The sequence below is a fragment of the Bradysia coprophila genome (genome assembly GCF_014529535.1).
Source record: "Bradysia coprophila strain Holo2 chromosome IV unlocalized genomic scaffold, BU_Bcop_v1 contig_5, whole genome shotgun sequence".
Lineage (NCBI taxonomy): Eukaryota > Metazoa > Arthropoda > Insecta > Diptera > Sciaridae > Bradysia > Bradysia coprophila.
Window position 1 is genome coordinate 5580227 of NW_023503374.1, and position 24504 is coordinate 5604730.

Sequence of the window (24504 nt, forward strand, 5' to 3'; positions counted from 1 at the left end):
GACAATCATTAGATTTCACCTCGGACTTTACTCAATGCAGCGTGCGTCTAGGGATATGCATAATACGTTGTTATGTAGTTCTACCAATGCTTTTCTTCGGATTTTTTCTAAAATATCATACGGATTAGCAGTAAAATTTGTTTTCGCAACAAATTGCGAAAAACGTTGTATATAACTCGATGATAAATGCTTTTTTAGGCACATGATGTGTATTGTGACACTCGGCCTACGGCCTCGAATGACAATCTACACATCTAGTGCCTAAAAAAGCATTTATCACGGTTGTACAAATAACTATTATCTTTTCCCTGAAGAGGTGAATACTAGGCCTAATATAACGACTTTGGATACTCTTATAACAGTGGCTCCTCTTGATAATTTAATGTAATAACAGCACACACAGTTGTTTTAAACAAACGTTAAAGTTTGCATGCCCTACATTTGACGATAGAAAATCGTATTGAATTTGTATTGTACAAAAATGTTAATATTTGGGTTGATGCTGTTAAGTTCTACTATTTTCTTGGAATTGGTTAGTGGTGAAAACTATTCGGAGCGTTATCGTCTTCAGGTGCACTATTCGTTGCCGTCTGGATGGTTAAATGATCCAAACGGGTTGATATTTCATGGTGGTGTCTATCATTTGTTTTACCAGAATTATCCGTATAACAAATTATGGGGGCCGATGCATTGGGGTCACGCCGTATCAACTGATTTAATCCATTGGGAAACATTGCCAGTTGCAATAAAACCTGAAGATGACGGTGATATATTCAGTGGTTGTTGTGTGGTTGACAACAAAAATGTGACTGGATTTTCAAAAAATGGCATTGAACCGTTGGTTGCATTATTCACTCTCAGTAAGAATGGCTATCAGAGTCAAGCAATGGCATATTCATACGATAATGGAGTTTCATTCACACGATACGATTGGAATCCAGTTATTGAAAATCCGTCACTAGTCGACTTTCGTGATCCTAATGTGATCGAACGAAATGGAATATATTACATGGCCGTGGCAGCTAATGATCGAATCATATTTTACAGCAGCACAGATTTGTTATCGTGGACCAAACTAAGTGAATTTGGAGCCTCACCAAGTCAGGGTGATAAATCTGGTGTTTGGGAATGTCCGGCGATTGTTGCATTAACAGATGAAAACGGTACGGAGTATCATGTACTGATTGTATCAGAAAATGGTGATGCTGCGGGTAGTGTGATGCAATATTTTATCGGTAGATTTGATGGGAGTTACTTTGTTAATCTAAATGGTGCAGCGACTACTTTGTGGCTTGATCATGGACCAGATAACTATGCAGCGGTTCCTTTTCACAATGACCCACACGGCCGAGTCATTTTAATCGGTTGGATGAGTAATTGGTTGTATGCACAAGAAATTCCAACATCAACATGGCGAGGTCAAATGACAATACCACGTGCACTTGGACTCAAAACAGTCAATGGAAACGTTTATGTCGTGCAGCAACCAATCGATGATTTACTATCGATTGCTGACACTTCGAAAAATTGGAAGATTGCAGAATCAATTAGCGTTGGAACATCCTTTACTTACAATTTAAGTAAAGAATCTTCAATCGAATCATCGCTGTTATTACTGGAGTATGTCTTCGATATTGAAAATGCACAAAGTGGAATAGTTGAGTTTCGCTTCAGCAATAGTCACAATGAATTTGTTTCGTTTGCGTATATTGCTCAGGAAAAAGTTTATCAATTGGATCGAACGAAGTCTGGAAAGACATCATTCAGTAATCGGTTTGCAAATGAAAAACTCACTTTCGACAGAATCGATAACTCCGACAATATAACCGGACGCATCATACTCGATGTTGCTTCAATTGAAATTTTCGCAGATGATGGCTTGAACACATTTTCAGCATTATACTTCCCGACTGAACCATTTAATGAAGTTACTATTAACTTCGCGTTTGATGGCGATGATGAAACAAATTCAGTCGTTATTAATGAACTCAGCCTCACTCCTTTGAAGAGCATTTGGTCATCCTCAACCGCTGTACGTGCAAGTGCTGGAACTATTTTTGTCTTCAGTTTTTTTTTACGTTCTTTCATGAATTGAAATTTAATTATTGAATCCATTCTAAATTTGTATCTACTTAGGCCTAAGATGTCGGACGATCTTTCAGTCATTTCCCATCAATTTATTTTAGTCACTCATTGATCATGTTTTGTATATTAGATTAGGTACCTACCACGGCCATACAAATAATGCGGTATCATGGTCACTAAGGTACACTGAATTTTTTTCGTGAAAAAAGAAACCCGGGATTCAGACTTTGTTCACCAGTATATTTTGACTCAGTTACCAAGATGATAATATTATTTCCATGTTCGACTCAGCATTCCATAAATAAATTGATATTGACACATAAGCATTATTTATCTCGTTGAGCAGATTTAAAATTGCACGATGCCCGCTCCTCCTTAATTCCTGAATTCTCCTAATTTTTTTTGCAAAATTTCGAATCATTATTTTCAGTAATAAGTTGTCCCGAAGGTTTTTTGAACCTATTTTACCAAAAAGTAAGCAGTCCTTGCGGTTGTGTGTTTTAACAGTCACCAAGAAATAATAACTCTTGTCTTAACCAAAGAAATACAAATTCTTCGATACATCAGCATCCAATGCTAGGAGCCAGAGACACTTCTAACATACAAGCTCGTGGGACAAATCCCCCGCAGGCCCCTGTCTCGTCCCCCCAGTTGACCTTGCTCTCTCTAACAAATCCCCCGCAGTGGGCCCCTAGTGTTCTTAGTCTAAAGGGTAAGGGCTCCCTACTAGAAAAAATTGGGCCCCTGCATAAAGCGGCCCCCGCACTGAAAAAGTCTTAAAAGTGTCTCTGCTAGGAGCAGTGCTATGGTTGTTGTCGATAATCTTCTATAGAGCAAACGTGCAGAAACTTTTAAACAGTTTTTCCGACTGATAATTCACTGGTAATTGATAAGGGAACTATTCCTCCAGGTGCTGCACTGGAGACACTTCCTCCAGGTGCTGCATTGGAGACACTTCCTCCAGGTGCTGCACTGTAGACACTTCCTCCAGGTGCTGCACTGTAGACACTTCCTCCAGGTGCTGCACTGGAGACACTTCCTCCAGGTGCTGCGCTGGAAACACTTCCTCCAGGTGAACACTGGAGACACTGTATGAAATCTGCACAGATTAGTATCATTTATATAATTCAAATGATGCCTAAATGGGGCTGCGTCGGCTGTTCTCTGATTCAAATTAATATTTATTGATCTTTCGAAAGTTTGGATTTTGCTTAGGAAAGCGTAGTACTAGTTTTAATAATATATAGAATTTCAGGACCGTTAATAATGTACATGGCATTGAACGCGCAAGACTGTTCCTTCCGTTTCTAACGATAGAACGTCTGCGAAACATGAGAGAATGCAGGAGGCTGCGACTATGTTTCTGTTAAAAGATCTAAATTGGTTTTGAAATACAAATAAAAGAAAATTCAGGAATGGGATTCAAAATTATATTAACGGAAGTGGGAGTAAAAGCTTGCACACTTAAATTAGACTACCTAAAGACCATTCAAGCCATTCTGAAGTTCATTGAAATGGTAAAATATTTGGACAATATTTTGCTGCATTCATAAAACTAAATTGGCTCTTTACTTCAACAACAGATAATTGCCATTGTTATTATTTCTACCGTTGCTTACTACTTGAATAACGACAATAGAGTGTCTGGTGATCTACTGTTTGTGTTGTTTATTGTCAATTTCTTCATTTGTATTTTTTGCTTGTTTATATCGGAATGGATGGTGTCGAGTGCTGTTGAATCGAATTCCAAGTCAATGTTCGTAAGTTTTTTTTTTTTGCTATTGGTCGTGTGTAGACCCGAAGTAATCTTAACTTTTCAAGGAAATTGTCTTTTGCGTCGTTTCGGGAATACTGGTAGTCGCATCATCGATAAATTTATTTGCAAATAATGTTGTTGAACGCGACCAATCTGAACATGGTATTTACCCGGCGTACGCAACAATGACTGTAATTTGGAAATTCCTTCAAAATGTCCATTTTACTTAATTTTCTCTCCCGTAGGTTCTGGGGATTTTACTGACTGTTTTATATTCGATCGATATCACCATCAATTTATGTTCAAATTGTTTTCGAAAGACCGAAAAGAAAACTCAAGAGGAAAGTTTAAATTAAAAGACGTTTAGGATGAATTGCCTTTTCTTTCAGCATTCTTTCGTATAAGAACTTTTTTTAGTGCTTCTTCTCATTTGCACTGAGGTGATTATGGTAAAAATGCTCTTGTCACATTGTATGATTACTATCTTAGGCTACACGGACTCGTATCCTAAATTAGGATCCCTAATTGATGAAAAAGCCTTGAGATGATGCTATTTGGCCTTAAGCCTACCAGATCCAGGATAGGAGATAAAATTACATGTAAAATGTAAGTGTAAAACATTCAATTAAAGATGAATAATGAAACACACAGTGTTTTGAACTAACTCTCTACAAACGACAAGCGTGTCGTCTTAAAATCATTAAATCTGTCGAGTGTGCTAAAAAAACTTTTACTTCAAATGTTTAGCCAATCATTACATTATATAAGTCCAGATCAAACGTGGCTTATTGCTGATTGGCGCTGTCTCCGGTGATAACAGATGATTAGTCTGACAGTTTGAAGTTCTTTCAATACAATTTCGACAGTTAAATTTTACACTTAAATTTTTAGATAGGGCATTACTTCTTCAAAGTATCGTGTTGTTTTTTGTCATTGCTGTCGATATTTATTTATTTATTGCAAATTGATAACTGCAGCGAGCTGCAAAAGTGAACGTTATCATACATGATTTGGGTGACCTATGAAGGGTTTTTTTCACTGTTTCACCACTTTTTTTCACTAGCTACAAAAAGAAGTCAATAGTGACTAAAAGTAACTGGTGGTTACAGGCAGAAACCAATAAATTGGTCGATAACAAGACTCGTAAAATGCGCAATTTATGAATTTCGATACAATCTGTTTCATAAATAACTCCTAGACGCAAATCGATTCCTGTTATGATTACGCATTTACAAGCTTTTGAATGGTAATTTCTACATTACATAAAGCTGAATTACGAAAACCGAAAAACTTTCCATTTTGATATCTTACATTCCAGCATAAAGAAAACGAACAAATCATATCGAAAATTAGATCGTTCATAGCGTTTGAAGCAGCAGTACCTAAGCTCCTGCTTTACAAATATTGCATTTTCAAACCACGTAGATAATATACCACCTGTCTCACTGTGCCAAAAATGTATTATAATTTACGAAGAATTTTTTTTTGTTATTTTTGAAATTTACATTCGAAAGTATGTGAATTTTACAACACTTGTGTCCTCCTCGTCATTTGAAATACGCACATGATAATAATAAACAAGTGCTTTTAATTGTGATTTAAATATAAACATGTGCAACTATTTAATTCGCGTTGTCTCTCTGTTACGATCAGAGTTCTCGTATCAAACATATTGAATCGAAAAGTGGTCTGCAGAATCCACAAACGCAGACGAAGTGTTTAGTGTCTGTGAATTGCATATTTATTAAAATTAATTTTTTTTCTTCCTCGCAAGCTTCAAGCAAAAACAAATTAATTTTTGTTCAGTAGCTTCAATAACGTTGGAATTTGTAATGGGCATCGGAGTCATTAACAGAATTTTACCAGCTTGTGCGTGTTGTGATGATAATTCTAAAGTGTAATCGAAAATTGAAAACATTTTTCTTGCGAGCATATAATTCAAGACTGGCATAACTGAATCAATAAGGTTACATAATTCGAGTAATCGGTCTCGTTTCAAAAATAATCTAAAATAAAATATTTTGTTCTAAATGCCATGTGAGCATACTTTTAAGCGACATAAATTGTGCTGTTAAATAACAACATTTTTTATTTTGCGCAATCATGAATTTCTTTGACGAAACCGCTCTAACAATAAGTGAACCACCAGATGTATTAGTCGAAATAGAAAACATTCTTCAACGACCCAATGAAGAAGAAGAAGAAGATGATGATGATGATGATGCCGAAGAAGTTGATGATGATGAAGATACTGAGGACGACAGTGGTATAGCAGAAGAGACAGATCTTACGCCGATAATGAAAAAATTCGCTGAATTGGAGAATGTTGATTCGATTGGCGATAAAGGAACGAACGTAAACAATTTCTTGAACTACTGGTAAGCGTTTCGTCATTTTCTTTTTAATCTTTTATTTTAGTTATACTAATCGCATGCACAGCCTACACAATTAAGTTACAAATTCGAATGTTTAATTACCGAAATTACGACCAATAAGTTCGTATATTTCAGAAAAATCGCGTGTGTATGAATATTCATTGTACGGAATGGACACCGTTCTGAACGTATAAAGATATTTATTTAATAAAAAAAAATTGGCACTGTTTCAATCCATAAATAAATAGTCGAAATGCTTATTTTTCAATTTACTGTGTAGTTTTCGGAATACATACATAAGCAACTGATTATGTGGATGTCGCAAATACGAAACGCTTGAGCTTTTTTCAATTAAAAAAAAAACGAATTTGCGTCAACCAATAAATTTAGTTCCGTGGAAGTGAGATAAATATTGTCTCATTCAAATAAACCGGCCATTTCCTATTCCTATTTTTGTTTTTGGAAAATAAAAAAACGAAATCTCCGTCTCACTGAATGTCATCAAATCATCATGTTGTCGTATTTTCCAATAATGCCATTAAGGAAAAGTAGCCGTAACTTTATTCACTAGCTTTATTTCTCAATTTATTGTAATCGGATTGACAGATAATAACTGTCTGGAATACCCTCAAGCATTCACAAGTCTTACAGCATTCCTACACCTAAAAGACTATAGTGACATCAAAAATCTGTAGAGTGGTAAAGGCTTTGACTTATCACAACATCTGTGATCGACTATGACGAAAAAAAAAAAATGGTGAACTATGGCATGTGTGTCTATTAAATAGCAAAATTTGTGTTCTGTTCACTTTACTGATGTCCTAGATTTTTAATCAAATTCTGTCTGAGTAACAGATTTCGAGAAGAAATTTTGTGGCGAATTTACAAAAAGATGAAATGTTGGACATTGGATTAGATATGGACATCATTTTGTAATAATTTGTAATAACCAAGTTTTTACCACTTAAAAAATTTCTTTAAACATGGTTATTGCAAAATGTTGCTGATATATACTCACTTGGGTTAGATATATCCTCAACTTGAGTGGGTGAAGTTTACCTTTACCTTCATTTCATTGCAATTAAATTACTTATCGCAAAAATTGAGATTTCATTTATGACAGCAACGAGCTCCGTTCAACTAGTTAATGTATTTAGTTTCTCATTTTTCTTTCCTTTCTTTTCTATCTTAAAAACGTTATTTTCACTAGACAATGTTCCGCCGAGTTTACAATGAATAAATTGTTTTTTAATTGTTTGTTTCGACGTATCATACAGGCACGAGATAAAATCGCATGCGATAAACATTATTGCTTGTCACATCTAAAATTCTCGAAAAACGTGTGAAAGGTCGCTATTGCGGTTTAAAATTCTAATATCGCAGACGTTGTTGGTATTGTGAATCGACTGAATAAATTGATTTGCGTATACGAAATAATGTGCTTTGTGTCAGAGATGGGTCGCACTTATGTAAAACCTGTATGATTTGTATAAATAGATCTGAAGTACTTAAGAAATATGTGGCTAAAATTGAAGTGAACGAAACGTTTTTAAACAAATATTTTATCGATTCTGAAAAAGTTGTTTTATTGTTCGAAGAAATATATTTCCCAAATAATTATTAAATTATGTGTCTCGTCCTAACGAGACGTCAAAAAACATTTACTTAAACAATTATCGAATATTCTACTTCTTTTGATAAAAGTATTTTTAACAGATTGATCGAAAATCTTTTACTTCAATAGTTTTAGCATAATATTTTGCTAGATAACACGGCATCGCTTATTTCTGTTGCATCTGTCGATAACCGGTGAAAACCCGTCTGGGAAATTATGTGTACGAAATAGATGAAGTTCTTTTTGATTTGTTATCCTACGCTGTAACAATGTTTTTAACAATGTAATTTAGATTTTATAACCTAGAATTTCTACGTTAAATTTCAAAAAAAAACGAAAATATTATCTTGAGTGCTGTGCGCCAGTCTGAGTAATAGGTTGTAGTTTTTGATATACAGTTTTTTTTTTGCTAAGCTTATAGGACTTCTTGTTCTTTTAATTATCTTACTTTCTTTACTTACGATCGTTGAACTAATTTTGAGAAGTTTTTTTTGGTTGTTTTTGTCGCTGTTTTTATAATTAGATGGATATACGTTTCAAAATCTTTTTTTTCTATAAAAACTATAATTTACAATCGTCGCTATTAAGAGGCACCGGTACTTTGACGAAAAGCATACATTAGGACGATTTTTAAATTGTGGATTTTAGTGTACTTTTGATGATATCTTTCCACCAGAATCCTTTTTGAAAAATGTACGACCGCAATTCCGACCACGAATGTGTTAGCTTTCAACAGAAAATAGTTTTGGTTGTACACGCAAATGTAGGCTCTTAAACGTGTTATGTGTCTTATGTGATGAAATACATGTGGAACGAACTAGAGGCAAAGCGTTTTCAACAGTGAGGGAAACGCCTCATTCCATCACTAGTACAGGTTAAACTCTATATATTTGGGTCCGCAAGGTGTAAGAGATTATTCTTTAATCAGAGAGGGTACTTTATGTAACATTGTGTTATCTTTTTTGATGTTGTGCTGATAAAACTCTATTTGTAAATTTGTAATTATTACTTGACGCGAAACAGACGGCGTAGAAGTGAATGAGCCATACTAGAACTTGTGCTACTTCAATCAGTTTACTCTATGTACTTGATGTATGTTACAATTCGTTGAGCCGTAGTTCAAATAGAAATGCGCTAAAAACAGAAAAATCTGCTGGTGTTTGAGCCTTTTTTAATTGCTATAAACATTTACATCTTTCCAATAACAATGCGACTATTTTTAACACTTCTCTCGGCCTCCATAAAGAATGGCGCTATTAACCTATTAAATTCGGATTTCATTAATTATATCTTACACATATAATTTAATATATCATCATATCAACAGCAGCAGTTCACGAAGAATTGCCAGAAGTCAAATATAAAATATAAAAAAAAAAAAACAAAAAAAAGAAGAAAAAAAAACAAGAAAACAGTTCCCGTCTTCAACGACGCATGGGTTTTTGAAAATGTATCCAAACAAATAATTTTAGTTTAGTTCGGTGATCCTTTGCAGATTGATGGTTTTCTTTTTGATGACGACTTTTAAATATATACCTTAATTTCCAAGCGTTTTCTCCGCTTTCACCGTACGTGAATGTACAACACCGTTCCGAAAAATGTCTATTTATATCGGGATTTTCATACTTGCATTTTCTGTGTGAAACTCTGGGTTGTTATTTGTAATGAGACAACAACAAAAAACACATAATTGACGATAAAAATATGAATTCTAGCTGGGAGATAACATTACTGCATTTATTTCAGTTAGTTTCAAGGAATTATATTGTGTGTGGAAACCAAAGTGGAAATTTTATTTATTCTGTGCCAATTTTCAAATGAAACATTTTATTATCTCGGTGGAAAATAGAGACAGTTTCTTTTGTTGTAAAATATATGTGCGGAAACTACACTAAAAATAAAATTTGAAAAGACAAAAAAATGTGAAGAAATTATTGGAAAGTGTTAATGGCGCCATCAATCACTTCAGTTTTCTAATTTAATTTTGAAGAGGATCAAAAGTGAAATTGTAACTCTTACGAATAGTTTGAGATTATTTTACGATACTAAACACTTACACGTACGTACCCATACGTACCCATACCACAACACATAAAGTAATTACTTGTCAATTAGTGATTTATTTACGACATTCACATTTAATATTGAACTGAGATCATTGCTCCGCAGCCAAATAAATAAATACAAGTCAATACACTCGTGTCGATTGCAGGACATCTTACAAAGTAGACTCTCTTGGGTCAAGACTTTCTGATTTCGTTGTGAAAACTCAAATTTTCCGCTTGAACAAATTGAGCTGCCGCTGCCAGTTTTGTGTGGAACATAATTATAAATCAATGAAATCGTCGTACTCTATGTACTCTGGCTCATTATAAATTAGCATTCACCAGACGGCAATCATATCAGCACTTTTACTTCCGATCGAATCTATTACTTCATTTGATCTAAGTACTTTTCGATAGATTTCAAATCTTTTACTTCTTTTTTAACATGCTTTTTGCTATTATAAGACCTCATTAGTTATAACTAGTCATTTATTTTAATAAAATCGTTATCGATAACAGATGATCGTAACATACTGAATGCAATTCACATTTACCGCAAAACGGATCTACGAAATGGTTTAACTGACTCTCGTATGACATTATTTTTAGTAAATGGTATTCGCTTACAAGACAAACATTCCTTGCTTTGTAAAAAAGTACAATTTTTAAAGGGACTAAGGGGCTAATATAATTGTCGAATATGCTATTGGCACCGGGTGCCAATAGTCTCTTTATAATACTGTGGCTAATGGCACCGGGTGCCAATAGTCTCTTTATTATACTGTGGCTAATGGCACCAGGTGCCAATAGTCTCTTTATTATTCTAATGCTAATCGCACCCGGTGCCATTAGCCACAGTATTATAAAGAGACTATTGGCACCCGGAAAAATTTATATTTGAATAAAAAATCTGGATATTTTGAAAATTAAACTTGTTTTGTACACAATCCTAGGGAATCCATCTTTTTACGAAATGTAACGTAAAGTCGGATTGTTCGTTCCTGAGGAATTCACCCTTTTACGAAATGTAAAGTAAAGGTAGTTTGATCGATCTTAGGGAATTCGTCCTTTTACGAAATTTAACGTAATTTAACGCGGATTGTTCGATCCTGAGGATTTCCCTATGATCCAACAAAACGGCTTAACGTTTCATTTCGTAGAAGGATGAATTCTACAAAACGCATTTACGTTATATCTTTTAAAAGGATTAATTCACGCTGCAAGAGGAATTCGAGCGATCTATTCTCGCCTGTCTTCTTCTTCATTTTCTTGAGGAAAATTTGTGTTTCGGGACCAACGGCGCCAAAAGTTTCGAAAGCTAGTGGCGTGAACTCGTAGTGTTGTTTGAGGTCTAAGTAATTATTGTGCTTAGCTCCCTCAGCTTGGTCAGCTGCAGATCCACATTGCGCCGATGTCAGGTTCAAATAAGAAGAAGCGGTTAATCCACTAGTATCAAACCCGTCTTTGCGTTGTATTTTGTAAAATGACGAACTCACTAAGATCGAACAAACTGCCGCCTTTACGTTATATATCGTAAAAAGATGAATTCCCTAAGATTGTGTTCAAAAAAAAGTTTAATTTTCAAAATATACGGATTTTTTGTTCAAATTTTAATTTTTCTGGGTGCCAATAGTCTCTTTATAATACTGTGGCTAATGGCACCGGGTGCGATTAGCATTTGTATAATAAAGAGACTATTGACACCCGGTGCGGTTAGCATTTGTATTATAAAGAGACTATTGGCACCCGGTGCCAATAGTCTCTTCCTATAATTATACAAAAGGGAAACAATAAAACATTTCCTCTCTAAAAAATCAGCTTTCTAGGCATCTGTATTCTGAACATTGTTCTTTTTAAAAGGAGTGTACTTACTTCGAAATTAATTTGTTGTGATTTATTGAAGTAAGTATTCCCTTCAATTTGTGGCTTTTGTTGACTGTGTACCTTAATGTACAGAAAGTCTGTTACCGTTTAAAGAAGCGGGTGATTTGATGTGAAACACTTCAAATCACCCGCTTCAATTGCCATATATTTCATTTCCATTCCATTTCATTTTTTTTTTTTTTGAAAAAAGTAGTTCTTGAACAAATGATCCGCGTAGCTCCAGTATGTACACAATTCTAATGAGCTACATTTGTTTGTTCGCTAAGGGTCAATACTCCCCTTCTGACATCTCTTCAAACTTTTTTTTTTATTGATTTGATGAAAAAGAGCGCCTAAGCGCGCAATGTTCACACCTGCGAAACAATAAACATCTGTAATATCAGAGACGTTCATCTAACTTGAACGGCATTGCTCCCAATCGAAAGTGGAACTGAAAGCTTTGCAGTTCGACAAATAGGCGGTGAAAATACGTGATCTAGCCAAATTTTAATTAATTTTCATTGTCAAGAAACGTTTTTTTTTCTAATTGCAAATTTCAATTAAACCACCTTTTCGTCTCTGTGTGTTTACAAAACAAACGAGATCATCAACGATGAATCAAACTTTCCCAATATCAATCAGTCTGTCACTTTGACTCAAATATATTAATGACATTCAAAAATTCAACATGAAACCGATTCTATTTGCAAGGATTAAAAAGGAAAGTTTACATTTATCATTCTCTATATGCTTGTTCTGTAGTACATAATGAACATCAGAACGTTGACACCTTAGTTACGCTTTTGTTTAAAGTGTTTATTTTAAGAATAAACTTAAATAAAATCGTAGATGCACGAGTAAATATATGCACACAAGACACAACAGCTTCTTTTATTTTTCGTTATTTACTTAGTGTTTTTTTCGTCTAAGAAGAATTACACTGCGTTATATACTTTGTGAACTCTGCAGTTTGTAAAAATCTCTTAGAAATAATTTGAAATTTTTGGCTCCATGAAACTCTGAAAAACGAGAGAAGCAAATTATCGGAAATTCCATTGTCAAAAGATTTTCAGAAATGAAAGATTTATTTGAAATTGAATGATTTCGTCCGTTTTAGCCTTTTGCAGACGGCATATCACTAGTATAATTAGTCTGCAAAATCTTTTACTTCTTTACTTTTAACAAACATACACTTTGATAAAGAGGTTGGCATTAGCCAGGTTTTTTATCTTTGTTGTCGATAACAGTTGACATTGTCGTCCGGTTAATGGATTTATCGAGGAAAATACTTGAAATTTACAATCTTCTTTATAAGACATTGTTAAGGATGTTCTGATAAGTTCTTTTTAGTTCAATAGAGCATATTTTGTTTATCTGCCCGTTGGATATGAAATCCTACAAGTGTTCCAGCAGCAAAACGTGCTGTTCTCCGAGCTTAACGAACGTACACATTATAAATAGTCATTTGTGTACCTGATTTTCACGAGTGATTTTAGGCAATTTCGCGAGTTGTAGGCCGAACGGAGTGAGGCAAGTGCCTAAAATCAATCTTCCAAAGCAGGTACACATATGAGTTTTCATGTAAAGGGCCGAAAACTCGAGAAAAATTCTTTTTCATGTTTCTGGGCAATCTTTCAAATTTTCTCTGGTTTTCTGCCCTTTGCATGAAAATTCACATGTGAGTTTTCATGCAAAGGGCCGAAAACTCGAGAAAAATCAAAAATTGCACTCATTTTCGGCCCAGAAACATGAAAAGTAAATGACAGCAACAACATGTGTTCCGTCTGGTGTCGTTGTGATCGCTGTGATTGTTGTGATAGAATAGTATATTTCGTAGCTAGGACGAAAAGTCTTTTTTAGCGTGTGAGAGGTTTCCAGACAGAGCCGCAGGCGAGGTCTGGAATCGAAGTCGCCAAAAAAGACTTTTAGTCCGTGGTACGAATAGTATTTTACTATGCTGGTGCATGTAATAAGGCTATTACATGCATAGGCATAGGCCTTTACATCACTCGCATAGTAAAACGTCGTACTACACACGGAAAATAAAGTGATATCTCGTATCACGATGAGTAAATGTACCTCGGGCTAAAGCCCTCGGTTACTTTTACTCATCTGGATACGAGATATCACTTTACTTCCCTTGCATAGTAATGTACTATTTCATATTGTACGGAGAAAAACTGTGACGAAGTCGCACTTTTCGGGTCCTAGGTTTGAAAAAGAACGTTGCCAATAGGTTATTAATTTTTCTTTTACCAGACCCCCGCATATTACAGCTTATTTCGGTAAATTTCATCAGTTGGAACGTGTTTAAGAAGCTCAAATTACAATTTTCGTAGTTTTTGTAATGAAAAGTTGTGATCCAAATAACCATGGAGTTACTGAGTTTGCGTTTCTCCAAAATCTCGATTGATTGGTGATGTAATGGAAAAACAAAACCTTTAACGATCATCTGTTATCTCGAGCGAAGAAAAAGAAAACAACGAGTTCCATTTACATTGCTTTTTGTAGAAGAATATATGCTAAAACAAATGGAGTATAAGATTTGGCATCGGTCTCATGAAAGTTTTGCTAGATTGCTATCTTATTTAGGTGGATTAGATATATTTTCCTTCAACTCTCCTAGATATTAGGCAATAGATACTTTTATTTCATTAAGCGTTGTTCAATTTCCGATTCTTTCATCAATTAAGAATTTAGATTCAAATTTCTATCAAATCTTACATTCTCAAACAATAAATACATGTTTGACTAGCTATCACAATCTTTGCGTACTTATATCCCGGAAGATTTGAACATTTGTTTTTAGACAGATCAGTACGAGTACACTGAAAAAATGGTTTTATGTCACTCTTTGTCTTGAATCTGAAATGTCCAACTTTATGCAAATCTTCAATTTTCATCGGATAGATCTTTGTTAGTTTGTCGTCTTTGAACTATTTAATACCATATGCTGACAAAAGTTGGAAATTGAAGTTGGTACTGGCATAATTTTGTTGCTTTAAAAGTAAAGAACTTGCTTGCAGCGAAACAAAGAAAAATGTAATACGATAGAAAGAACCGTAGGCAGTGCTGTAATGGCTGTAATGTAATGTATCTCAGTTCATTAATTATAGTTACTCTATACGTCTATAAAGAAATTCAACAATAAGAACATCAAACTAAATGTTGAACCAGCTGGATGTTATATAAACTTGCCCAAGAATAAATTTTGTGATAAATTGGCATTATATCTGCAATTTGAAACCAAAACTAACTACACAGAGTGAAACGAATAAGAATTGTGTAAGCCAACACTCGAAATGTTCAGTTTTTTCAAACGATCGAAGAAGCGAGGTAACAACGATCGCAAAGGTATCAACGACACTCGTACTAATGCAGATGTTAGTGCAAAGGGCGCATGTGCGCACGAGAACAATTTAGCTGAACCGCAGATTAAATCAGATCGAGACATTCGATTGGTACAGCATAATCGTCAGTATGAAAATGATTCAGTCGATGAACGTGCGGTGTCGTCAAATCTGTCAACCGCACCGAAAAGTAGCTTTTTTGACATCATGGCCAAGGGCAGATCTCGTCGCAATTCGGGAAAAAACAAAAAACAAACGCAACCGAACAATAACAAAAAACCAGAAGAAACAAATCGTCGATTTCTGTCGATGGATGGTGAAAACATAAAGTCAAAGAACGCAGTATGTGAAAAACCCGTGTCTAACGATGAAAATGTTCAGTGGAAAATAGACAGAAGTACAGCGAAACAAAAATGTGATTCTGTTGACTTTGTAGTTAAAAATAAATTTCAGTTAGAAGATCAACATGAGCAGCTACAACTGCCACTGAACGTTCGAAATAATGGTGTGGTAGTTGATATTGAACGAAACTGCGTGTACGAAGTACGTCAGAGTGCTGAAAATAGCCAACAAAAACAATATGTTGGTGAAAGCAATTTAGATCGTTCCGGTGCTTTAAATTTTGCAAACGCGATTACTTTCGATAAACACAACCGTCCGGCATCACCTACGTCTTTTACACTGCAATTTACGGAAGAGCATAACCAATCCGCCAGTCAAACACAAAACTTCAATGAAATGGGACAACAACCAACCAAACAACAATCAAATAAAGACATCGAGCAAAAAGTAAATACGCCCGCACCAATGTCGCCCATCGAAATATTACCGATAACAAATCCTGAATATTTTCAAACACCTCCGTCACCCACCGTGATTGATGAGATATTTTATGAAGCTGACGAACACATCGTGCCAGTTCCTGATGAGGATGCCATCCTAACCGATATGATTTCTAATATACCAGTTGTTGTGAACGAAAATTTTAATTTTACGAAAAATGATCATGAAAATACGTGTGTGAACCGAGTGCCAAGTTTTCATATTGCGGGAAAAACGTCGTCGTCGTCGGCAGACCCGAATTATGACCAAATTATCATAAATAACGATGCGGTACACGGTATTTGTGTGGATATACCAAACAATCATGATTCACCTGACTCAGGAATTGTGGACTTAGCTAATAATGAAGGTGCGGTAGACGTAGACATTTCACAACTTATTAATAAACTAGAAAACGAAACGATATCATCAGATTTGAACGGTGGTAATATGAAAAGTGCATTTAAATTTGAAAACGGTTTCAACGATTCCAATAATAATGGTGTGAACGGTAACAGCAAAAAGTTTGGCGGCTCAGATGGTGGTAGTGATAAGAAGAAAGTGGTGAAAAGAGTAACGTTTGAATTGGATAGCAAAAGTCTACCGGATGTCGTTACCGCATCGACCAACGGTATTATGGTTATTCCAGTAGAAAGTAATCCGCACGAAGAACACAACAACCATCAGTGCAACGGCAATGTCAAGTAAATTGTTTCATTTTAACTTAATTGAATATTCGTTTTGTTTGGTTGTGCTGAATGGCTCTTGAACTAAAATGCAATTCTAACCGTGGCAAAAAAGTGCAACAATTCTAGTACATGTAGTGGTAAACGCATTTTTCATTTTCGAAATTAAATGTTTGCTTGCGTAAGCGCAACTTAATTTCGCAGCTGGTTGCAATCAATTAATCAATTTGGCATTTGAAGCATTCAATAGTTTTTGGTACTTCGGTACTTCATCTGTTAACGATACTGACAACAACAGTAAACGATGCACTCTGGCTAATGTCATTTGATATGGCAAAGCGTTTTTGTTAAAACTAATGAAGTAAAAGATTATTTTGGTCAATTTGTTGACATTGCTTAGAATCGAAAAAAATAAAAGATTCTTGTCGATCTGTAAAGTCAGTGAAAGGAGAAACGAAGTTTTTCTAGAGTTTTTTAATTGTTTTCCTGTTATTTCGTGAAGCATCGAAGGTTTTATTTAATAGTATGAATGACACCAGGACCAGATTTGTTAAAAGTTTTCACAGATGCACATACGAGGAATGCGTCATTAAAATATTTAAAATGAAAGACATTGATGAAATCAACTGTGGAACAAACATGTCGGCATATTGTATCGCATACAATAATACCCAGAAAGCAGCCCCAGATTCTCTATAAACTAAAATATTTTCACATTTGGTGAAAGATTTAGTGATTTATGTTATACAAGTTAAATGGTTATTTATGCCACTTAGTGAGTTGATAGAGGGGGAAATTACTCTTTTGTGATTAACATCAGTTTATCAGCAACACGATTTTTGTGAATACGCACGGTTAATCAGTGAATAACCATGATTAACCTCCATATTTCACGATTAGTAGTTTTGCGACGATTCACCCGGTAAAATACTGGTTAATCACTGATCCGTCATCATGTTGATCACGTCAATAAAAAGGTAGATTTCCCCCTTGGTGTTGATTTGTTGAAGAATCAACTACCCATAAAAATAGGATTTTATTAATTCAACCTAATTGAGGCAGCAAATAAGAATGTGTTAGCTCTTTCGTAAAAAAGGATTTGTAAGACATTCGCCCACTGTTTCGATCTGACAGATTAAGTGCGTCTTTCCACGGCTTCCATTAATATGAAGTTCAAAAATACCATTTCACATCACGCCATGGTGACAGCTGTTACAATATACTAAAAACACTATACAATTTCACACAAATCATAGCAAATCATAATGGAAAATTACATTTGATCTATTACTTCCATAGTTTAAACAAACAGTAGTTTATTGTTGTTGTTGTCAATAACAGATGATACTTAGAATTGTTATGTAAGTTCTTCCAATCGAGTTTCAGTTCCTTACAAAAGTTACGTCGTTTCAACAATACTGTGACAATTTACTCTTACAATTTACTGAAAAAAACCAACTTACTCAACACAACATTTCTTACATCAAAATGGAAGAAAGAAAATAAAATTCCTAAAAATAAAAATTGTATCGCTAGTCTATCACCGTCCGCTCATGTCTGTTAACGAACCATTTATATTGTTAACTCCTGAAACATTAACCAATCAGTTTTTTTCCTAAAATAAAATCGTTGCTTTTCTTCGGAAGGTCATTTTATTTCGATCGAATATTATTGTATACACAAACAAGAAATCACTGAACGTTCTTTCTAACAAGATATTTGGTTACCTACGAAAATATGTTTAAGAAATTAAGATTTTCTATTTAAATTGAAGAAAAATTTTGGTTATTAAATTGAGATGTTCTATACGCGTATATATCGACTCATCAATGTTTGTAATGAACACATTTTAAAACACTTGAACTATTGCGTTTGGCTGAGATTCTTTTGGTTTATTATTAACTATAATTAAAACTCTTGTTGCATATTGAATATTGCAAAAATACCTCGAAAAATACCTACAGAGAATGTTGCGTACAGAATCGGTTTGTGAGGCCAACTCAGGAATATGTGTAGTTACAAACGAACGTTTCGGAACAATTTCAACCAGCTTAAGCGCTTTGTTAACGATAGTGTTGATGGAAATTCTTGCAATTGCAGAATGGAAATTATGTAAACGAGATGTTTGAACATACACTCAACAAAAGTTCTACAGAACACATAACTCACGCGAATGTTGGATATAAATTCCGTATTGTGGGTGTTATGTTTATAAATAAGTCGAAGTTTGTTATAGCAGTTCGTTGAATATATTTTGATTTTTCGATTTTTGTTTGCATTTCTAGCAAACTATTAGATGTGTCTACAACGGGACTACAAAATTTTTTAATGAAAATAATAACATTGTTGTAAAACGTTCGTTGTTGACCAATTCATTCATTTTCACAACGCAACAGCAACAACACCAATATACAACACAAACAAACAAGTTGTAAAGTTTTTACGACAAAGATTATCTCCTACACAGTACGGAAAACAGTCGCAGTAATACATAAAATAATCGCTTATTTATGCGCTACTGTGTGAATGACTGTTAGCTTGTTAAAATATCCATGGAGACCAGGGTTAAGTCTGTTGCTAATTGATGTCATTATTAATAACTGATTCTCCTCGGTGTTAACTGTAGTAAATCAGAGTATAATTGCGGCGTCAGCAAATACACAAACGGGTATGTCACGTCACCTGTTATAGACAGAAGTCTCAGAAATAAACGGTGAACTATGGACAGTAGGATCTTATGTAGCAAAATTCAAGTTGACGATAGGGAAGTAGCAGATTTTTGATGAATATGTAAAAATTACTTTGATCGAAAGAAGTCGCAGATTTACGTGATATGCTTGCAGTTAGTCAAAGATCATAGTTACAATAAATAAAACTCTTGTCTTTTATGGAAACGCAACATTCAATTAGTCTGCCTATGACTGTTTCGATTTTGAAGATTAGTACCGTTTGTGGCTTTTCCCAAAATTTGGGGAATATCTCCTTAATTCCGTGTTCTATAGAACTCGTTAACCAGCAAGCCTTTATGGAAATGGTTGAATTCCCTCGTATCATCTATTTTGAAAAAGAACCGTATTACAACGAGTACGGCTTCTGGTCTTTCGATCCTGAGGACATTCGAAATTTATTATTTTTTTTTTAAATCGTTTTCAAAGTGTTCAGCCATTTAACATAATTTTAGCCATTTACAACCAGAATCCGCCATATCCACTGATTGTTAAATTATTTTGTTACTTTCAGGCGAGACCTGGTAAATAAAGACGCTTTATTTACGACCCAATTAGAGGAAGCTGAAAAACAAGCAGTGACTTCACAGGCCAAAGCAGACGACTTAGCTTATCAAATTAATGAACTGGAACGAAACTTAACGGTCAAAACATGGAACGTCGAGCGTAAGTTTAACAAACAAATTTATTGTCACAGTGGAACATTTTTCGCTTTTATAAATTAGCCACAGCTCGTATCCAAGGAATGTAAGGCTGAACTTGAACGAACGTCGATCGATCGTCACAGCCGGGTGAAGTTCGTGATGTTAAACCAGCCTAATGATCACAATTTTTTGAATCAATTTCTTGCTTCCCTCTTTGTCGAAATGCCCGTTTATCTTACCAATGTTTCAACTCCTCTGAACACAACAACAAACGCTGTGCCTCGATCGCCAGTGCATAAATTAGACAAATAGTCGTCGTCAAATGCACAAAATATGGGCCCGGTAATGCCAGGAAAGGTTGCAGCACATTCGGCTTGAGGAAAAGCCGTTAGGAATGCACTTCGTAAAATTGAAGTGGCAGTGAAGCCAAGCGATGGATTAGCCAAATTTGTTTCGAAGTTTGTGATTTGTCCCTCTTCATAATTTCGTGGCAATGAAACTTCCGTTTCTGGCAAGGCAATTGGATTCACATCTGAAAGATAAAAGTTCCAAAATTGATTTCTTTCCTTGCTATTGCATCTGAATGAGTCATACTGCCAGCGATAGGGCTATTAAGTAAGACAACGCCAATGTCATTTAAATTAAAAAGATCGCCAGTTTGGAAGTTCGGATGCAGAAATGCATTAGACGACGTGACCGTAGATGTTTGACCGAATACATTGTGGCCGAAACGGACTACCCAACTTTCGAATCTGCATAAAGGATTATGTTATAGTTCCGAATGCAATGATAATACCACTTTATACCCTCTAATTAAACTGGCAACGGTTAAAACCACTCGAGGAGCTATCAAAACTCCAGCTCCGTAGTCCATATTGTTACCGGTCTCATTGAATGCTTGCAGATAAAATTGGAATGGCCGCACAGTCGCCGGATCACCATTGAGAATACGACTCATACGAAAATCATTGTGACGGGCGGCCTATACGTAACATAAGTCAAATAAACTTCGATGGAAGTAATGAAATTCGGTTGCAACTTACAATCGCCAACGAACACAAGAGCAAAAACACAGTTCCGATTTTGAACGACATAGTGCAACTGATTCACTTTCGATTTATTTTCTTGGTCTTAATCAGTGAACATTTAAACAGGTTCATCAATTTGTGTGACTAATCAGCTAAGCTGATTTTCTCAGTAATAATTATCTCTCGAAAAAATGAATGATTATGTCTATCTCTTCATATCGATTTGTCGCTGTACTGTACGGTGGTATCAGTTCTGACAAATTAATAGAGTTATCCGATTATGTATATGCCACTTCTAAGTAAAAAAGTATACAAACCTTACAAGGTGTTGCGGGAATTGACCAGTCGATTAAACGATATTTGCAGTCTGTTGTTCTTGCAGACTAATTCCCGCCGCTCCCTCTTAGATGATCTTTCTGAACCAAATTTCATTTTACGTTTCTCACTCATCAGGTCTCCAAGCGGAACTACAAGCAGCATATACAGAGGGCGAATGTGTAAAGAAAAAATTGAAATTGCAGGAATCTGAAATGGCTGCACTTCGATCAAAACAGTCGGAAAAGGAAGATGAACTGAACAGCAAATACAGTAACCCTGACAATCAAACTTTTTCTTATGTTGGTTTAATTGAGCGTTCCCTTCAGATGAATTGGAAGTCAAATACAACGAACTCCAAGAGAAACTGTCTCAAGTGCAGAAGCTTGCGATGGTTCTGCAGGTTCAATTGGCTGAAGCACAATGTGATGCAAGCGACGTACGACGCGAAAAGGACGAATGTGTTGCCGAACAAGAAGCCGAAAATAAAAGACTGCAAGAAGCATTGGAGGTGGCATTGGCTGAAAAGAAAAAAATCGATGAGAAATGGCACGTTGACTTTGAACTGCTCAGAACGGTCAACTCAGGTTTGGGAAAATCATTTTGTTCACATCCCGAGTTGAGTTAATTTGTTTGTTGGCATTTAGATCGCGAGGAACATTTACTACAAGACTGCGAATGGAAACTTAGGTCAACGGAACAGGCATGCAAAGCAAAAGTTGTAGCAGCAGAGGCGGCACGGAAGGAAGCATTGGAGAAAGCAGAACAAATTGAAGTTGAAGCAAAGAAACAGATTAGTGAGGTAAAGGATAACTGAGTGAAATCAGCGAATCTCTCTTAACATAGTCTTCCATTCTAGGTGCAGCATTTACGATCTTACGAAGCAGAAGTGGCTGCACTACGTGGACTAACTAGCGATCAAAAGGAATCGATTAATTCGATGATTTTTCAGTTAGATGAAATGAAAAAGGAATTGGAAACGGCAAATAAAACGGTCGATGAGTCGATAGAAACGGTCCGTAAAATTAAATTTCAATGCGCTCAGTAAGTGCTAATCAATCGCTTGATCTTCTAACGGGTGTCACTGATTTGGAAAATCATTTTTTCAGGGAAATCAGCGAGAAGCACAGACAAATGATAGCCAAGATCGATAATGCTCGTTACGAGGTGGCCGTTATGTGGGAGGACAGATTGATGGAGGAAATGGGAAGACTGAAAATAGAATTAGAATCGTGTTATGCCGAAGACCGAGCCGAAGCATTACAAACTGCACACAATGAGAAAATTGAAGAAATTACCTGCCTGACAAATACATTCAATCAAAAAGAAAAGGAACTTCGTGATGAGGTTGGTACATACACTGACACGGGGAGGATATCATGACCATAAAATCGAAAATGTTTTCCGCTTTCAGATTGTTGAATTGAAACGCCTAATCGCAGACCGAAATGCAAAGTTACAGGACGCCAATGTACGGTCCGACAATCAAATCATGCAGATCCGGGTGATATTGGACAAGTCAGAGAGAGAACATCAACGGGAAATGGATGCAGAAATGTCGAAACGCGAGGAATTTGCAGGTAAATACTGTCCGGACTTTGGATCAAATCAATACGTTAACACGACACTCGGTTTCAGCTTCAATGAAAGTACAACACGAAAATGATAAGCGTGACATGGAGGAGAAATTCAGAGAACGATTGTGTCAGGTCAGTGAAGAGTTTTCGGCTGAACTAACGACCAATAAAGAAGAACTGCAGGCTCGGCATAAGAAACAATTGGGTAAGTTTTCGTGAATATGGAACCGGATGCAGGGGGTTGTGATAACGATTCCGTTTTATTTAGAGCAACAATGGGAAAAGTTGATGGCTGAGAAAGAGGAAGCCATTCAAGACTTAGAGCGAAGTTTCAAACGGAAACTCATCGACGCTGAAACAAAGTTCAGGTACCTTTGCCGTCGATCTGTTGTTCATTTTTTACTTTTTAGCACATCGTCACAAAACAAATTTTTATTCATTTCACCGTTCCTCATCTAAATTTTATATGTTTCTTTACACAAAGTCAAAGTGGTGCTATTGTGCTGTTTGAAAAAGTGGCGTATCCTTCGATTCCACTATTCCTTACATATTTCTGGTTCGATTCGTTCACCTTCACCATTTTATGTTTTCTCGTAACATTTATCGTCAAGTACATAGTCACCGTCCACTTCGATTCCCGAAACTAAATAAAACAAATTTTATGTTATCATCGGCACCTCAATATACTGCCCCACCACACCACACCCATTCATCTACATCAATTTTTATGATTTTCACTAATTGAACCCCAAATATATTACTCCCTCATATACGCCAAATACAACAGAGATCTGGAAATATCGCAACAGCGTGCCATCAAGGACATGAAAAATTGTCATGCCATGGAACGATCGAGTTTGGACCAGCGAGATCTGCAAAATGCACAAGAAATCGAAACATTGCACCGAAAGTGTCGGTGCCTTACGAAATTGTAAGTTCTGACCGACAGTCGAGATAAACATAAATTCTGAAAATTTTTCTCTGTTCCTTTCACAACCACAAAAAGATTCGAGGAGATGCGAATGAGATACGAACGACGCGATCCGCGTGCCGAAGATTTACGCGAAATTGCCGAATTGAAGAATCGCTGTGATGCCCAGGATCGTGACCTCCGTATATTGACTGAAAAATTGCGTGAACTGCAAATGGAGCACCAGGAATTGGAACAGAGCTGTGGCGGTGCTGCGGTACGGAAGCAAAAAAATAAAAAATCAAAATTGAATTGTGATGTGATATACGAGGAAAACGAAGAACGCGAATCGCCGCCGAATGCTTATCGTAACGGAAATTTCGAATGAAAAAAATAATTTTAAGAAAGAAAATTTTTGATTGGCTTCGATTGGAAACGTTTTTTTTTTCATTTATCAAATTTGTATATATTTGGTCTGGTCATTAGTGTTTAAGGTCCGAACTAAAAACTAAAATTAAAAATGGAAGCAATTGCCCACAATGAAAATGGTATTCGATTTAAAACATTGTTCCTTTCTCTAACTGTAAATTGTTAATGAACTTTTGTAAATAAAATTGACTGCAATCAACTGATTGCAGTCACAGCTTAATAAAAATACTAAAAAAAATTGAAAAATGAATTTTGTCTCACCAATTTGTGCAAAATGT

General features: G+C 35.6%; 4 protein-coding genes across 6 annotated transcripts; 3 read left to right on the plus strand and 1 right to left on the minus strand.

The window, feature by feature from the left end:
- The first annotated feature begins 384 nt into the window (after nt 1-384).
- LOC119071900 (levanase-like) lies at nt 385-10588 on the plus strand. Its single transcript, XM_037177005.1, has 2 exons — nt 385-2122; nt 10571-10588. The coding sequence occupies exon 1, from the start codon at nt 482-484 to the stop codon at nt 2093-2095; it is 1614 nt and encodes a 537-aa protein (XP_037032900.1). The 5' UTR covers nt 385-481; the 3' UTR covers nt 2096-2122; nt 10571-10588.
- LOC119071965 lies at nt 3436-4206 on the plus strand. Its single transcript, XM_037177096.1, has 4 exons — nt 3436-3602; nt 3669-3845; nt 3907-4032; nt 4087-4206. Exons 1-4 carry the CDS (start codon nt 3501-3503, stop codon nt 4195-4197), a joined length of 516 nt encoding a protein of 171 aa, XP_037032991.1. The 5' UTR covers nt 3436-3500; the 3' UTR covers nt 4198-4206.
- On the plus strand, nt 5489-24209 carry LOC119071879 (interaptin). Of its 3 annotated transcripts, none has more exons than XM_037176962.1 (12): nt 5489-6219; nt 19838-19989; nt 21449-21583; nt 21640-21897; nt 21958-22112; nt 22170-22354; nt 22420-22657; nt 22725-22890; nt 22949-23092; nt 23156-23255; nt 23675-23818; nt 23894-24209. In XM_037176962.1, the coding sequence occupies exons 1-12, from the start codon at nt 5945-5947 to the stop codon at nt 24183-24185; spliced, it is 2244 nt and encodes a 747-aa protein (XP_037032857.1). In that variant the 5' UTR covers nt 5489-5944; the 3' UTR covers nt 24186-24209. The 3 variants fall into 3 exon arrangements, with proteins under 3 accessions (XP_037032857.1, XP_037032856.1, XP_037032855.1); XM_037176960.1 differs by lacking the exon at nt 5489-6219 and adding an exon at nt 14887-16615; XM_037176961.1 differs by lacking the exons at nt 5489-6219; nt 23675-23818; nt 23894-24209 and adding exons at nt 14882-16615; nt 23372-23666.
- On the minus strand, nt 19991-21174 carry LOC119071949 (vitamin K-dependent protein C-like). The gene is made up of 5 exons (XM_037177078.1): nt 21011-21174; nt 20774-20949; nt 20562-20719; nt 20207-20499; nt 19991-20139 (listed from the first exon to the last, which is right to left on the minus strand). Exons 1-5 carry the CDS (start codon nt 21059-21061, stop codon nt 20038-20040), a joined length of 780 nt encoding a protein of 259 aa, XP_037032973.1. The 5' UTR covers nt 21062-21174; the 3' UTR covers nt 19991-20037.
- Nucleotides 24210-24504: the final 295 nt, after the last annotated feature.

Excerpts from the sequence above, each read along its gene's own strand:
- LOC119071900 (XM_037177005.1), top strand. The coding sequence starts at position 482 with ATGTTAATATTTGGGTTGATGCTGTTAAGTTCTACTATTTTCTTGGAA.
- LOC119071965 (XM_037177096.1), top strand. The coding sequence starts at position 3,501 with ATGGGATTCAAAATTATATTAACGGAAGTGGGAGTAAAAGCTTGCACA. Across the intron at positions 3,846-3,906 it reads CGAATTCCAAGTCAATGTTC|GAAATTGTCTTTTGCGTCGT; the intron begins GTAAGTTTTTTT and ends TAACTTTTCAAG. Across the intron at positions 4,033-4,086 it reads CGGCGTACGCAACAATGACT|GTTCTGGGGATTTTACTGAC; the intron begins GTAATTTGGAAA and ends TCTCTCCCGTAG.
- LOC119071879 (XM_037176960.1), top strand. The coding sequence starts at position 15,042 with ATGTTCAGTTTTTTCAAACGATCGAAGAAGCGAGGTAACAACGATCGC. Across the intron at positions 16,616-19,837 it reads CAGTGCAACGGCAATGTCAA|GCGAGACCTGGTAAATAAAG; the intron begins GTAAATTGTTTC and ends TGTTACTTTCAG. Across the intron at positions 23,256-23,674 it reads GACGCTGAAACAAAGTTCAG|AGATCTGGAAATATCGCAAC; the intron begins GTACCTTTGCCG and ends CAAATACAACAG.
- LOC119071949 (XM_037177078.1), bottom strand. The coding sequence starts at position 21,061 with ATGTCGTTCAAAATCGGAACTGTGTTTTTGCTCTTGTGTTCGTTGGCG. Across the intron at positions 20,950-21,010 it reads TCTTGTGTTCGTTGGCGATT|GCCGCCCGTCACAATGATTT; the intron begins GTAAGTTGCAAC and ends TGTTACGTATAG. Across the intron at positions 20,500-20,561 it reads TAATAGCCCTATCGCTGGCA|ATGTGAATCCAATTGCCTTG; the intron begins GTATGACTCATT and ends TTTATCTTTCAG.